Below are 13,491 nucleotides of genomic sequence, written 5' to 3' on the forward strand. Positions count from 1 at the left end.
GTTCTCAAGAATGTGTGCATGCTACAAGTTTTCAATGCATCTAGGGATGCATTTTAGTGTGCTTAAGTGACATTTAGCACCTCTTTCTCGCACTTCCAATGTCTTATGATGCAGAGGACCTTATGATGAGGTTGGAAGGACATTGGCTATAATTTTCGCTAGCCATGGGATTACTGCAGCCCTGGCCAGGCATGAAATCACTGCTGTAATTCAAGTTTTGCATTCCTGTTCTCCTTATCTGGCCCCATAGAAATGATCTCCATCTCTCACCATTTGCATCCCAATGAAAAGGATAACAAAATCACAAATAAGCATATTTAAATATGCATGAATGAATGGAAGGAATACATTTTCAAAATCAACATACCAGATATAGGAAAAGATTACCTAGGAATTGTAATATCTGAGATTTGTAAGTAAAGGATATTAGTTTAAAAAAATTGAATATGGGCTTTCAACATCAGAAAGCCATCTATTGCTCAGCATTGCACAGGGGTGATCTTAAGTGTTGTGTCGAGGATCTTGCTTTCTTCCTCTACATGTAAATGAAGGATGGGGTCTCAAGAAAAAGCCTCTTGTTCCCAAACAGCTCTGGATGGAGCTGAAAGGAGGGCACTTAGTAACAGGGTAGGAAATGACGAGAGGGAAATAGTTCTGTGTCTGGGAGCCATGTGGAATTCCAAGATAAGAAAAACAGTTGCTAATTCGAGTATGAAAGCAGGAAACACGATACACTTGCTTCCTTCTATGTAAACACAAGTATATGTGGGGTGGCGTGAAAATTATTTTTCTCTTGCTGAACCACAAAGGGATAGAATCAAACTGCTTGTTTTTGGACACACTGGCTTCTTCTTTTTCTTGTGGACATTATGGCTAATAACACGACGAGTTTAGGGAGCCCATGGCCAGAAAACTTTTGGGGTAAGCTACCTTTCTTTAACTGCTTTTAATTTAAAAAATTAAGATGCCCGGAAATTCTCTGCATAACTTATTACAACATTGGAAATCTCTGAGGCACTTGGCTTGCCATGGTTTTCATAGATTTATTTACTCATAAAAATGTTGTCAGAATAAGCTACTTTAGAATAAGCTATATTAAAGAAGGATCAGACATATAAAGTTTGGTTGGTATTAATAAAACTTAATTAGGAATGATGAAGTTTTTTAAAGTGAAAAATTAAAAAAAGAAATATGAAGTAGAAGTCCTTGTCAAATGGAATATAACACATGAAGTTTTGTTGGAAAATTATATTTTGCTCATCTGAAGGTGATGGATTCTGTGTTTTATTTCACAAAACCAAGGTAGGTATTCTACAGAGGGTTTGGAAGTCTGTGTTTTTATCCGTGTTATTCCTTTTAATTTTCTAAGTCAATTTAAAAAACAACTCTCAGTTTGAATAAATTTTGAGTATGGTGACAAAGATAAACTGTGGAATTAAAAATGAAATTATGAATCTAGAAAAGATGAAGCATAAATAACTTAAGACTATTACAATGGAAGCCTGTCACAAAAGGAAGAGAAACTGCCCCAAAGCGTGCTTTGGCGGAGGCTGACCTCTGCTCAAAATCTAGTGTTCAGTGATGCTAAGAGCAGGAAGGTGCTGAGGTCAAAACTATCACCCTCTCTGGGCCAGATTTAGGATACAGAGGCTAAAATGTACAGTGACATTGACATGTCTCTGTGGTCCAGAGAAATGTAAAAGTAAAGGGAATAATCTAAGTCAAATCCAGTTAAAGGAGTTCTGGAGTTTATTGAGATATCTATAACCCTATTACGTGTAAGATGAGTTTTTAATCATCTCAGAAAACTGTATCGAGCTTCCTGCTCCAATTGGAGGTAGCTAGGGCTTTAGAAGCTATTTGGTAAATACTGAGTAGTGATGCCAACCTGGCCCTGATAATCTGACTTATTTATCTGTTATCACAGGTATTGACATGAAGGGAATTAACTAATTAGTTATTTGTATTAATTAATGTGCTTGCTTCAAGCTTTAAGAGATTTATCGATGATATAGTAATAAAGTTGCATAATAAAATTAGTGAGAAATAAGTTATTGCTACAAACCCTAGGTAGACATCAAGAGACAAAAAACCTTTGAATTCTGGGTGGCCTAATGGTACATTTGTGAAAAATGACATTTACTGTCCTCATTTATATTGTGATGAACACCAGCTAGAGTGCATCTAAGTAAATTCATCATCACAAAACAACTGTAAATCATTCCAAAGTAAGTCATTCCAAGTGTAAAAGTTAACACAGAAAAGCCAGTTCTATCTTTTCAAAGTGTTCAAGTTAATCTCCACATTTATCTTGGAAAAATAATTCATTGTTCATTGGTTAGAGCACAGATGATTTTCATTAAAATAAATCTTACATCAATAAGATGCTCATATGTAGTTCATTCCTTTATCCTAGCATTTAGATGTCTTAATAAGGAAATCTGTGCTTAACAGGGAATTCAAGATTCCTATGTCAAAGACAGGCATTAATGTTCCCTTCTCTTTGTATATAGATATGGTGGAAGATAAATTGAGGTTGGGTAAAACCAAGAGACTGTTGTGTAGCTAAATACCTTTAAACAAAAGCAAAAATGGTCGACCAAAAATATGTTTGATGCTTTGGGTGAAAGAGGTGAAGCTACATTATTATTTCTGGAGTAAAAGTATGAAGTATAAAATGTAATTATAAATTTAGTGTATGAAATGTAAATATTTCCTGACATATAGATGTCAGTTTTTTTTCTATTATCATTTCTGTTTTGCGTCTAAATTGATATCTATTTTGATCACTGGTCCTCTTAAAATATTAATTTAAAAATAATGCACAGTGTGGTGGAATATAGCATCTGCATCCAAAAGGACTCTTTTGTGTAGCCCTTTGAATTAAGAGAATAAAAAAATGTCATAGACAACTTACACACAGGGCCAGAGAAACTTCTCAAACTTAACATATTGAGGTGCACAAAAACCTCAAAATTTAACTTTCTGGTTCGCTTAAGGAATGCAAAGAAATTAAGTAATGATATTCAGTTGCTACAAACAATGAAGGCTTGCACTTTTTCAAAGCTATCACTCAACCAAACCTACTAAAAGTTGTGGAAGTGCTACAGCCATTGATGCCAGCCGCCATCAAGAGTGGCCTGAGACTGATAACACAGATGACTCCACCTTGCATTCTGCCTCTGCTCTACGTAATACACGTCCGTTCTCTGTAAACCATCTCCTAAAGGCAGCAGGAACCAGAGACCCTCAGAGACTATTGGGCTGACATTGTTGTAGAGCTCAGGCATTCTTGTCATAGTTGGGAGTACACACACACACACACACACACACACACACACACACACACACACACACACTTATGGTTCTCTCTGCTGTCTTCTCACTGTGTTGCTGTTGTTGCTTCCATCCATTTGTCCAGCACTGTGAAAAACTGAGATAGTGTATTGGTATATGACTTGCACTTACTCATCTAATCGCTCCGCCCTCAAAATACAATTTCTCTTTTAAAAGAATTGCATTCTGGGAGGTGATTAGGTGTTCCTACATATGCAAATGGAAGCCTATGATTAAATCAATAGATAGTATCAACAACCTCTGTTTTGTCATATATTATCACAATATTACACAAAATGACCAAGAATGAGAATATGGTATAGAACTTAAAATATAAAATAGTCCCTAAATCATTTTTAGGGGGAAAAAATGGGATATTACCTGTTGCTAGGAAATCAAAGAAGTTCCAAATAGGAAGATAATTCTAAGGATAACATTCTGGTCATTCATTTCTGGCGTGGTAACTCAAACTCCTTCAGTTCATTCATTCACTATGGAGCCTTAGATGACCTTATTAGGCAACAGATCAAGATGATATGGGTCAGAGGTTGTCTGAGAATTTGGGAGCACTTGGGAGAACTGTTATCAGCAAATGTGTGAAGTAAAAACTCTAGGGTGTGTGTGCAAAGAAGCAAATGGCAGATCAGAACATTCGGATGGAAATTAGGGGACAGAACTGGAAATCAGAGTGGAGGCAGCTGCCTTTAAGATTCTGAATAGTGATGTAGAAGTTTGAGGTACTTCTTGCACTGTGGTGACTCTATGGCTCCTTGTCTCCACCTTTTTTGGGTTTCTCTCTAAGGTTGGAGATAGCTTGTAAGGACTGAAGATGACGGGTACTTCAGGTACAAGAGGGACCTTGATCAAGTCCTCTGCTGACATCTACTGACAAGTGTGCCTCATCTGCTCTGAGGATGTTTTTCTCTCCCTGTCTTCATTGTTGGAGTCCTTAATTGCAAAACCAGGTTCTTGTGATCTGTGCACTTCTGACTAAGAACATAATTTTTCTTTTCTTTCTTTCTTTTTCTTTTTTTTGTGAGACTGTCTACTGACTCTCATTCCATTACTCTCCCATCTGTCTCAATGCCCAGAGCAACTTTAACATTCTCCTGTGATCCTGGAACTTCAGGAGCCTGACTCTTGTTCTGCCCTTCTGGCACCCAGTGCTTCTCATGGGGACCTTTGAGTATCTCTACATATATTAACCAGGAATCTAGGGGTGGGTACCAGCTACTGGGATTCCCTAAAGGATGGAGGGAAGGCGGAATGGCCTCATTCCCAGAGCCCTCATGGCTCACATACTGTAAAGCTCTTGTCTTTCTCTCCTCCAAACTTCTCTTTACACTGCTCATGAAAAAACATGCAGATGATACTTTCTCTTTCCTGCTACTGCTTATGGCAAAAAACTTACATTTTTGAGTTCTTTAGGCTTCTAGTGTTTTGAAGCTGGAACAGAAAAAGAAACAAACCACAAACACCGTCTCGGTTATAAAACACCTTGTTATTGCAGAACAGTGCTGGCTTCCAAAAATGATGTTCCAGTCTTCGTGTTTAGTGATTCATTTGGCAGTTTAGGAGTAGAACACACACTTCCGTGCCTCCTTGTTATTGCCTTACCCTGCTCTGAGGTAGCTGAGGGTTACAAACTGATTTGTTGGGGGAGCTAGGGCTCTCAAGGGGTGGGATCCTTATCTAAGGTTCCTCAGCCTATAAAAAAAGGTATGCCTCAACCTACAGCAAATGATGTGCCCAGAAAAAAATGTGACTTTTAGGGGTATAGCAAGCAAATGAGATAAGATGTTCGCAGAGTATTGGGGTGGTGGTGGAGCAGGCATGGGCAGCTCATGGGTCTCCATAACATCCTCTCAAAACAGCAAGCAAACATTGTCCATTTCTCCAGCTCATTTCTTTGGTTGTATGTATAAAAAAATTATTCAACAATTATGCATTATTACATATTAATAGCCTGGTAATTATTTCCATATGTCTGTTACTTAAAGACTTTGAAGAACAAGTGTTTACAAATGCAGGTTCTTAAAACAGCTGCATCTGGATTCTGAGTAAGAGTCAAGAGATTACGTCTCTCCCTGGGCTCCACAGAGCTAAGGTTATCACTGAACCCGAGCTCATAAGTCTATGTGTACTTCCTCGTGCATCCATGGTCTCCAGACTCCTGCACTGAAATCATGAGAACTGTCTTTGTTTGTGAAAACTAAGTTAGATTTGAGTATCAACATTATGCAAGCCTTGTAAAAACAAGTCAGAAGTATTTATTAATTTTGAACTATCTCAAAGAGTGTATATAAAATTGGGTTGGTGGTTATTTATTATCTAAAATATTCACTACATATTCATTACATATGGTGTTTTTAGCTGGAAGTTTTAAATTAAAATTTTACTTTAAAATTGTGTGTGCATGTGTGTGTGTGTGTGTGTGTGTGTGTGTGTGTGTGTGTGAATGTGTATGTCTGTGTAGAAAGGTGCCCACATAAATAAAGGTACCCCTGGAGGCCAGAGGTGTTGGATTTCCCAAAGCTGGAGTTACAGGTGGTTGTGAGCTCGCCAGTCAGTGTGGATGTGTGGGTGCTGGAAACCAAACTTAGGACCTCTGTAAGAACAGTGACCACTGAGCTATCCCTCCAGCTCATCAGAGGACCACGAAGATTTTCTGACATTTTTCTTAGTTATGACGGTTTGTGTTTTCCAAGAATTTGCCACTTGAATTATATTTCCACACCGATCTGGCAGAAGTCATTTATGCTCTGTTGACATGTCTTCTCAACTTTACTATGAAAATATTCACTGGACAAAAAACGTTCGAAGAATTCTACAGTGAAGACTCGTCCATTCTGTGTCTCACTTATTTCAGGTTCTATGATGCCTTTTCAGATTCATCTATATTGTTTTAAAGTACAGAATTTCCTTTTTGTCCTTTTTAGGTTCAGTAATAATATTCTATTATTATACACTACTCATGCATATTCATAGGCTACTAAATAACATTGGGTTAGTTTTGAGAACTGCATTGTTTGGATTTTTGTCACACAGACATTGCACACTGCGCGCGCGCACGCGCGCGCACACACACACACACACACACACACAACCTAAGATGCCTTTGACCATGCTCAGTGATAAATTCTTTTGAAACCATTGTCATGAAGGGGACCCACCACTCCCTAAACCACCACTGTGCCACTCAGGACTCCACAGGCTCCATTTCCTCACCTTACTCATCTGGCTATGGGCACTCGGGTTGATTCCATGTCCTGGGAATTGTGATCAAGTACTGTTGGATAAAAACCACACCGGAATCTTCCAAGCCTGTGTGCATTTGTCCACCACCCTATTCAAGGTGTCAGTGCTAACATTATTGCTTTCATTCATTCCTTTTTACCATTACAGACAGAAGTCAGCTTCCCATGTTTCAAGTCTGAGGGCTTGTAATGCATAGACATCTCATTTACTTATTTTTCTAGGAATATGAATTGAACCCATTACTTCCTGTAATGGGGAGGGAGGGTAAGCTGAGTGTAAGAAATGGGTCAGGATGTAATTTTGGAATGAGGAGGCCTCCACAAGAAGGGTAGGTAATACCTAAAGGAAAAAGGAAGAAAACAAAAGACATGGAAAAAAATAACCATGTAGATACCTATAAACATATTTTTGAAAGAACAGATTAGAACTAGGCACGAGCCCTTGATCAGAAGCATATTTGGTAAAGAACAAGAAAGCAGAATCAGGTGGTGAGCCCAACCACGGGGGCTTTGGGATTCTCCTAGCTTTCAGATAGGAGAATTTTAGACCATATTTAGGAGCTGGCTTTTACTCTGGTGGGGAGGTGGTTGGAATGCATGTGTGATATGATTGGACCCACTACATGATTGAAAAGAGAGGGCAGCTGGACACACATGGATGATCCTCCAAAGGCAAGAAGCATAAAACATGAAGCCCATCTGGAAAAGCTGTGAACTCCTACTGCATGTGGTGGTGTTGGAAAAACAGCAGCATAGATGGGCTGGTGGGGGGGTGGGGGACTGAATCTCATTCTCTTGTTGAACCCAACAGAATTTCCCAGATGATGTGACAAATGCAGAAACTACTTATTCTTTGCATAACCAGCTAATTTTAACCATTCACATTTCTGTACACTAAAGTCTATTCCCCCAAAAGGCCTTTCATCACATCCTTCCTATTGATGAAACCATCCTCATGTACACTTTAGGGAGTGGAGATAGGGTGGTCTATTTGGGGACGAGGAGAGCCCATGAGTCCTGCAACTGTAGAGCTTTGAATGTATTAACCAGCATTCGATTTTATGAAAACCATGTTGTGACAATTCAACAGTGGCCCACTAGATGGTGACCTCTACTAAACGTTCACAGCATTGAGGTTGTGATTATGTTTTCTGAGAACCGTGGTCAACTTTAAGACCTTCGAGTTGGAAGGCACAGTAGCGGTGGTAGTTAGGAGCGCAATTTCTGAAACCTCTTTATAATCAGAATTTTAGATTTGGGGACATTGATAAAGTTAAGTTTGAATCACACAAAGTAAGACAAATTTTTAGGTTCAATTATGTTCATTTGATTTTTAAAATAATATCTGATTCTATGAAATCTCTAAAAGATGGAACTTCAATGCTATAACTCCTTATTTTTGTGAGGAAGATTTCAAAACATCAGTACTGGATTCAGTAACTTTGTCCTAAATTGTCTTAGACTTCAAAAGCCATCTCATAAAGAACTTAGTTTATGGTTAATGTGAAGTGTTTTGGAAAGTTTTCATGTGATTATATGTGAAGATATTTGCAATAACAACAAAGACAGCTTTGCCACAGGACATCCCTGTGGCAATAGGAGGTAGAGGGGTACTATAACATAAGTCCTACAGTTAGGTAGTGGTGACTGTACTTACATTGTATTAGCATTTATTTGTTTTATTTCTGCATTCTAGATTTTCTACATGCTACACCAATAAGCTGGAGAAAGGCTCGGCAGTTTTAAAACTTAGCTTTTCCCCCACCTTTAAAAAAAATGACATCAGTGAGATTAAACAAACTCTTTGTAACTTGAGTTTTCGTGTCTTGCCCGCAGTCAGGACAAATCTCTCTCACCCACCAGCCCCACAGCCGCTCAGACCTAACCAAGTAAACACAGAGACTTATATTGCTTTCAAACTGTATGGCCATGGCAGGCTTCTTGCTAACTGTTCTTATAGCTTAAATTAATCCATTTCTATAAATCTATACCTTGCCACGTGGCTCGTGGCTTACCAGTACTTTACATCTTCTTTGTCCTGGAGGCTGCTGCAGGCAGTGACTGCTGCCTTCCTGTTTTTTTTATTTCTCCTCTCTGTTAGTCCCGCCTATACTTCCTGCCTAATCACGGCCAATCAGGTTTTATTTATTGACCAATCAGAGCAACTTGACATACAGACCATCCCCCAGCACAGCCAAGTGCAGACCATCTCAGACACCTGCACTCAGGCCCGTGGTCCTAATCATCCTCTACGTGGACCTGCTGGGTAAAGCCACGAGGAACCTAAGAACGGGCTCCCACAGCACATACAGAACATCCCACAGCAACTCATCAATATTTATTCAATAGTGCTGGATCTGCAATTGTGTAACCTTGTAATCAATGAGCATTTGCTAATCAATAACCACCTCAAAACAGAGTTTTGTAAAAATAATAATCAGGGAATTAGCTCATGGTTTAGGGTTGACAATTCAGCATGGGGTCAACAAGATGGATTTTTCTGCTGGTCTTTGGTTTGCCCTGTAGTCAGATGGGGTTTGCCAGCATCTGAATGACCTAGAGCAAATCATTCTATTGTCATGTCCAGGATAGCAGGCTCCCAGTCAGAGCCATAGGGATAGTACTCAAATAGCCCTGTATCTTTCATTGGCTACCACACTAGCTTGGCTTTATTCCTGTGTCTGCTATGGAGAAATCCCCAAACCAACCAGGGTGGAAGTGGAAAGTCTTTTGAACTCTAGACCTGAACTTACAAAACCTCAATTCCATTGCTTCCCATTGGTCAAGTGAGATCCACTGTTGCCCTTAGAGTAGGGAATAGATTCTGTCTGCTAACAGGATTACAAACAAAGAATCTGTGCCTGTGACCCCAATACTAGTACCTTCATAAGCATGTTTCCAGTCTATATCTTTTTGCCTGCAGAATCCTTGTATAAGCAATTTAATTTACACCTTACCTTTCTACTTAATGGTTAACTCATTTTGTTTTTGTACAAGAAAGACAGTACTCAGAACAGTTCTATAAAAATGAGTTCCCCAGATGAAGAAATTTATGTCCCTCTATAAGGAAAATTATATGTGAAAGCTCAGAGGATTGGAAAGAATCACAGGCTTTGAGACAGAAAGCAAACAGCAGTTTGGGGTTGGCACATGGAATGCAGGATGAGGAACGTTCTGAGCACTAAGCTGGAAGAGGCCTCAAATATCTAGAGGTTTTCCATGTAGAGTAGGGCTCAGCCACTCCAGTAAATTTGTTAATATTATGCTTTCAATTTCTAATTGCTAAGGGACAGCCAGGTAGCACCTCTATTGAGAGAAGAGGAAGATATGCACGTATATGTACTTGCCGGCCGAGGAAATCAGAGCAAATCCAAGCTCAGTGGAATTGGAGGACACTGGTGTGCAGAGGAACGTGTGTGGAGATTCAGGAGATGGGGTTTTATTATCATAACACAGACATAAGAAAAGTAGGAGCTGGAACCACACGGGTCATGTCATTGTGGAGTCAGGGCCCTGAGAGTCTGGGTGTTAAGGAAATACGACATAAATCAGTCAGTCCTCCAGATGGTTATGACTCTACCTATGACAGAGCGCAGGAAGTGAGTTGCCATCAAGACTGCAGGTGGGAGAAATCAGTGTGACAGAGCAAAGCAGACAGAGAGGAAGGCATGCTGAACGCTGCGATGACCTTCTTTCCCAAGGGGCACGTTAGCTCCAATCATAATTCAAAAGGAAATGAGCTGTGGACATTTGCAGTTCTGTAAGAAAAACTGGTAAGTTAAAGTTGAACTTCAACGAGACGTTCATTTCTAAAGATGATTCAGGAACATGAGCCAATGCTTTTTATAGCTTTCTGTTTGAATAAGGGGAGTCCTGATCATTCTCTACTTCCCTAATTCCAAGTATGTTAAAATTCAGAACTCATTCCGTGAATTACAGTTCATACTCTGCCCTGTGTTTTTAAATGAATTGTCTTTGAAATTAGAGCTGTTGGTTTATTGACTATTCTTTGTTTTAGAGGACCTTATAATGTCCTTCACTGTCTCTGTGGCGATTGGGCTCGCAATCGGAGGATTTCTCTGGGCGCTGTTCGTTTTCCTGTCTCGAAGAAGAAGAGCTAGCGCTCCCATCTCACAGTGGAGTCCCACCAGGCGACCCAGGTCCTACAACCAGGGCCTCAACCGAACTGGATTCTACCGCCACAGTGGCTGTGAGCGTCGAAGCAACCTCAGCCTGGCCAGTCTCACCTTCCAGAGACAAGCTTCCATGGAGCTGGCAAATTCCTTCCCCAGGAAATCAAGCTTCAGGGCTTCAACTTTCCATCCCTTCCTGCAATGCCCACCACTTCCGGTGGAAACTGAGAGTCAGCTGATGACCCTGCCTGCCTCCACCACCCCATCCGCCATCAGCACCGGGCACAATCTGAGCCGACCTGACTTCCGCTGGTCCAGCAACAGCTTGCGGATGGGCCTTTCCACACCGCCCCCACCTGCCTATGAGTCCATCATCAAGGCATTTCCCGATTCCTGAGTCTGGGCTTTCGTTGTTTTTAATTCTTTTTTTTTTTTTTTAATTTTTGTCTCATCTAGAAAGGAAATGATATATAGGGTAAACAGATTTTTGGGGTTATGGCACTAATGATTGATTTTCCAAGTTGATAGGCTCATGAAAGCTGAGCATTACCGAGTAAGGCACAGTTGCTTTTGAACACGGTTTTCTCATTTTATGTCTCACATGAGTATTATTTTCTCAAAAAGTTCTATATTTATGTATTTTGAATTCAGTGTGAGGCATTGAATTAAAGATACCGATTAAAGATTCTAACATACAAATCCTGCGTATTTGTATGTTTTCAGTGAAGAAGACTTTAGCTGTCAGTTGCTTATGGTTGCAATCCCCATCCACTTTCCCATGTGACTGCTGACAGACAAAAGCCACTAACATCAAGGAATTTTAATGTTACTTTCTGGGTGACGAGTGAGTCGGTAGCATCCTAGAATCTTGGAGCTTTAATGATGTGTGTGTACAAGATGATAGAATAGTGAATGTTGTAATATCTGGTGATTCTACACAGTTATGTATGAGAATTAAGCAAAAAAGCTAAGCTCCATTGGTGTCTTAAGATGGTTCAGTTTTGACACTTAAATTTTTTTCCCCAGCCAGATAAACTCCTTTTGAAGTTCTTCCTGGTATAATTACCCACATCATTGAAGTAAAACCCTTGAATTTACTAACATGAGGATTTAACATGACTGTTGTAGTTATTACCAAAGCAACAGCTTCTCTATTTGTCCTAAGAACAAATTTTAATTTAACATCAAGTTGTATTTTCTTTCTTGGATTTGGATCCAATGGCAAGGAAAGCATTTTATCTAGGACAGTGTTTTTCAACCTGTAGGTGACGACCCCTTTGGGTACTGAATAGCTCTTCCACAGTTGTTGCCTAAGACCATCCAAAAACACAGATATTTACATTATAATTCATAACAGTAGCAAAAATTAGAGTTTATGAAGTAGCAACAAAAATAATTTTATGGTTGGGGGCCACCACATATGAGGAACTGTATTAAAGGGTCACAGCATTAGGAAGGTTGAGAACCACTGCTCTAGGGGGATTTTCCCTGTTAACTCTGTGGTCAAATAAGGATTATTCTACAGAGAGATAGTCCACAGTGGAAACATGCTGCCTCTCCAGAAAGCAATTCCTCCCGGTCACCTCAGCCCTCAGGTACCATCCCCCAGATGATGCTCTGTGAATTCCATCTCCCTCTTCTCTAAAGTCTTTTTAAGGTGACTAATGCAGGCTAAATGGTCACTGTTTCAGATGGTCACCCAAGGAGTCCACATCAACAGATTGAGGCATCTTTAATGTGGGCACCAGAGACTTTCAGTGGTCCTTTTGCTCCAAGGACAGGAGGTCACCAGGGGTTATTCAGAACCTGACACATCAGATATTTAGCTTGTGTTGTTGTTTAATCTTCTGTAGGTTGGGGTTTGTGGCAATACCCACTGGTCCCAGCTAATAGTGTCTGATCATAGCTTAAGAATATAACTACTTGCATAAAAGATCCCCTATAGACTACCTTTATTAGTTTCATATAATTTGTACTACCATTGTTCCCTTAGAGAAATTTGTCTTCAAAAAGCCTACCAAAATATCTTGTAATTAAGTATACAAGAGAATAAGGAAGGAAAAAATTTAAGCAAACCAAGAAGCTAAGATGCATTGGCAGCTGACTTTTTTTTTACTAAGGAAATTCAGAAGCTGTAACATAGCCCTGGTAAGATTTTGCAAGAGCATCAGCTTAGTAACAAGGCTAATTTTAGGTTGGATGTCATCCTCAGTGTTTAACATGAGGAGGAAAGAAGGCATGCTTTTTATCAGTCATTCATACTGGGAATGAAAACTGTTCCTACCTCCCAAGGGAAGGAAATGCGAGCAGAAGTCCTCGGCTTCATTTAGCTCGTTGGCAGAACTCTTGCTAATTTAGCCCCTGTTATAAAATGACCAAGAGGAGTATTTTATAAATATTGTGCATTGTATGAAATGTGAAGCTAAAACCAAAGCTGGAAGTGCTTTTAGTTGTAGTTGTTTTATTTGAAATGTTTTGTCAATTATGAAATAAAACTGATAACAATTTCAATTCACGGTTTATTTCTTGACTAGCAAAAAAAAAAAAAAAAAAAAAAAAAAAACCCTTCCACCAAGAAGTAAGGCATTTGTAAAAATAGATGTAAAACAGAAAAAGCCTAATTTTTGAGACAGAGTCTCACTATTAGCGTTTGCTGACCCGGGAACTTGCTATGTAGAACAAGCTAGCCAGTAACTCACAGGGATCTGCTTGCTTCTGCCTCCTGTATGCTAGGATTAAAGCCTTGCACTACCATGCTTGCCTTA

General features: G+C 39.6%; 1 protein-coding gene across 1 annotated transcript; it reads left to right on the plus strand.

Annotated features, from left to right (window-relative positions):
* Positions 1–726: 726 nt before the first annotated feature.
* On the plus strand, positions 727–13,237 carry Myct1 (MYC target 1). The gene is made up of 2 exons (XM_006978085.4): positions 727–921; positions 10,612–13,237. The coding sequence occupies exons 1-2, from the start codon at positions 870–872 to the stop codon at positions 11,121–11,123; spliced, it is 564 nt and encodes a 187-aa protein (XP_006978147.1). The 5' UTR covers positions 727–869; the 3' UTR covers positions 11,124–13,237.
* The last annotated feature ends 254 nt before the right edge of the window (positions 13,238–13,491 follow it).

This window comes from Peromyscus maniculatus, chromosome 16 (genome assembly GCF_049852395.1).
Source record: "Peromyscus maniculatus bairdii isolate BWxNUB_F1_BW_parent chromosome 16, HU_Pman_BW_mat_3.1, whole genome shotgun sequence".
Classification (NCBI taxonomy): Eukaryota; Metazoa; Chordata; class Mammalia; order Rodentia; family Cricetidae; genus Peromyscus; species Peromyscus maniculatus.